We start from the raw sequence: 662 nt of genomic DNA on the forward strand, positions 1-662 counted from the left end.
ATGGCCACGATATAACCAAGAGGAACAATTTGGTGTATAGTGAATATTATTGACATTATTAAGGAGCTGATGTTGAAAATTAAAAAATCTGAAAAAAAATACACACCTTTGGGAAGTTTCATTCCATTAAGAGAACGAAAATGGTTGAAAAAAGTGAAGTGGCCACCAAGGCCAGAGCCCAGAGGGTTAAATCAGAAAACACCCAAACATGCTTATTGCTACCTGATAAAGTTATCACACATTGTCACTGATGTTTCTCAATATGCAGAGAATCCAACCATCAGTAAGGTCCCTGTAAAGGACAACACACATGAAAACCCAGCAGGTTCTTGCTCCAGCTCCGTGCACGATGGCACCTGCAGGAATCCACTTCCACGCCGTTATCGTCAGCGGTGGATGGCTGTAATGGATAAATGCTGCCAGAGGAGGGCAGCAGCCTTTTTCTGATGATAGTAACCTGTCAGCAAGTGCATCACTTTTTAAAAGCGAGTAGATTCACTCCTACTCACACTTAGTTTCACCCTAATTTGTCCTTAGTCACACGTGAATTTAGGATTTCATGCCATCGCACACTCATTTTGCATTTTAGGTTTGTTTGTTGTTCTATCCAACCTTGTATTGACCACAGTGAGTGAGTTCTGTTTAACTATAAGCCCATATAT

The 662-nt window shown here is 40.9% G+C and overlaps 1 protein-coding gene across 1 annotated transcript in view; it reads right to left on the reverse strand.

Annotated features, from left to right (window-relative positions):
* Positions 1-280: 280 nt before the first annotated feature.
* LOC113019949 (neurabin-2-like) overlaps positions 281-662 on the reverse strand; it is a 29,927-nt gene continuing 29,545 nt past the window's right edge. The window contains exon 11 of the mRNA XM_026163614.1: positions 281-292. Within this exon, the coding sequence (XP_026019399.1) occupies positions 281-292 (12 nt within the window). The remainder of the gene's footprint in view (positions 293-662) is intronic.

This window comes from Astatotilapia calliptera, chromosome 4 (assembly GCF_900246225.1).
Source record: "Astatotilapia calliptera chromosome 4, fAstCal1.2, whole genome shotgun sequence".
Lineage (NCBI taxonomy): Eukaryota > Metazoa > Chordata > Actinopteri > Cichliformes > Cichlidae > Astatotilapia > Astatotilapia calliptera.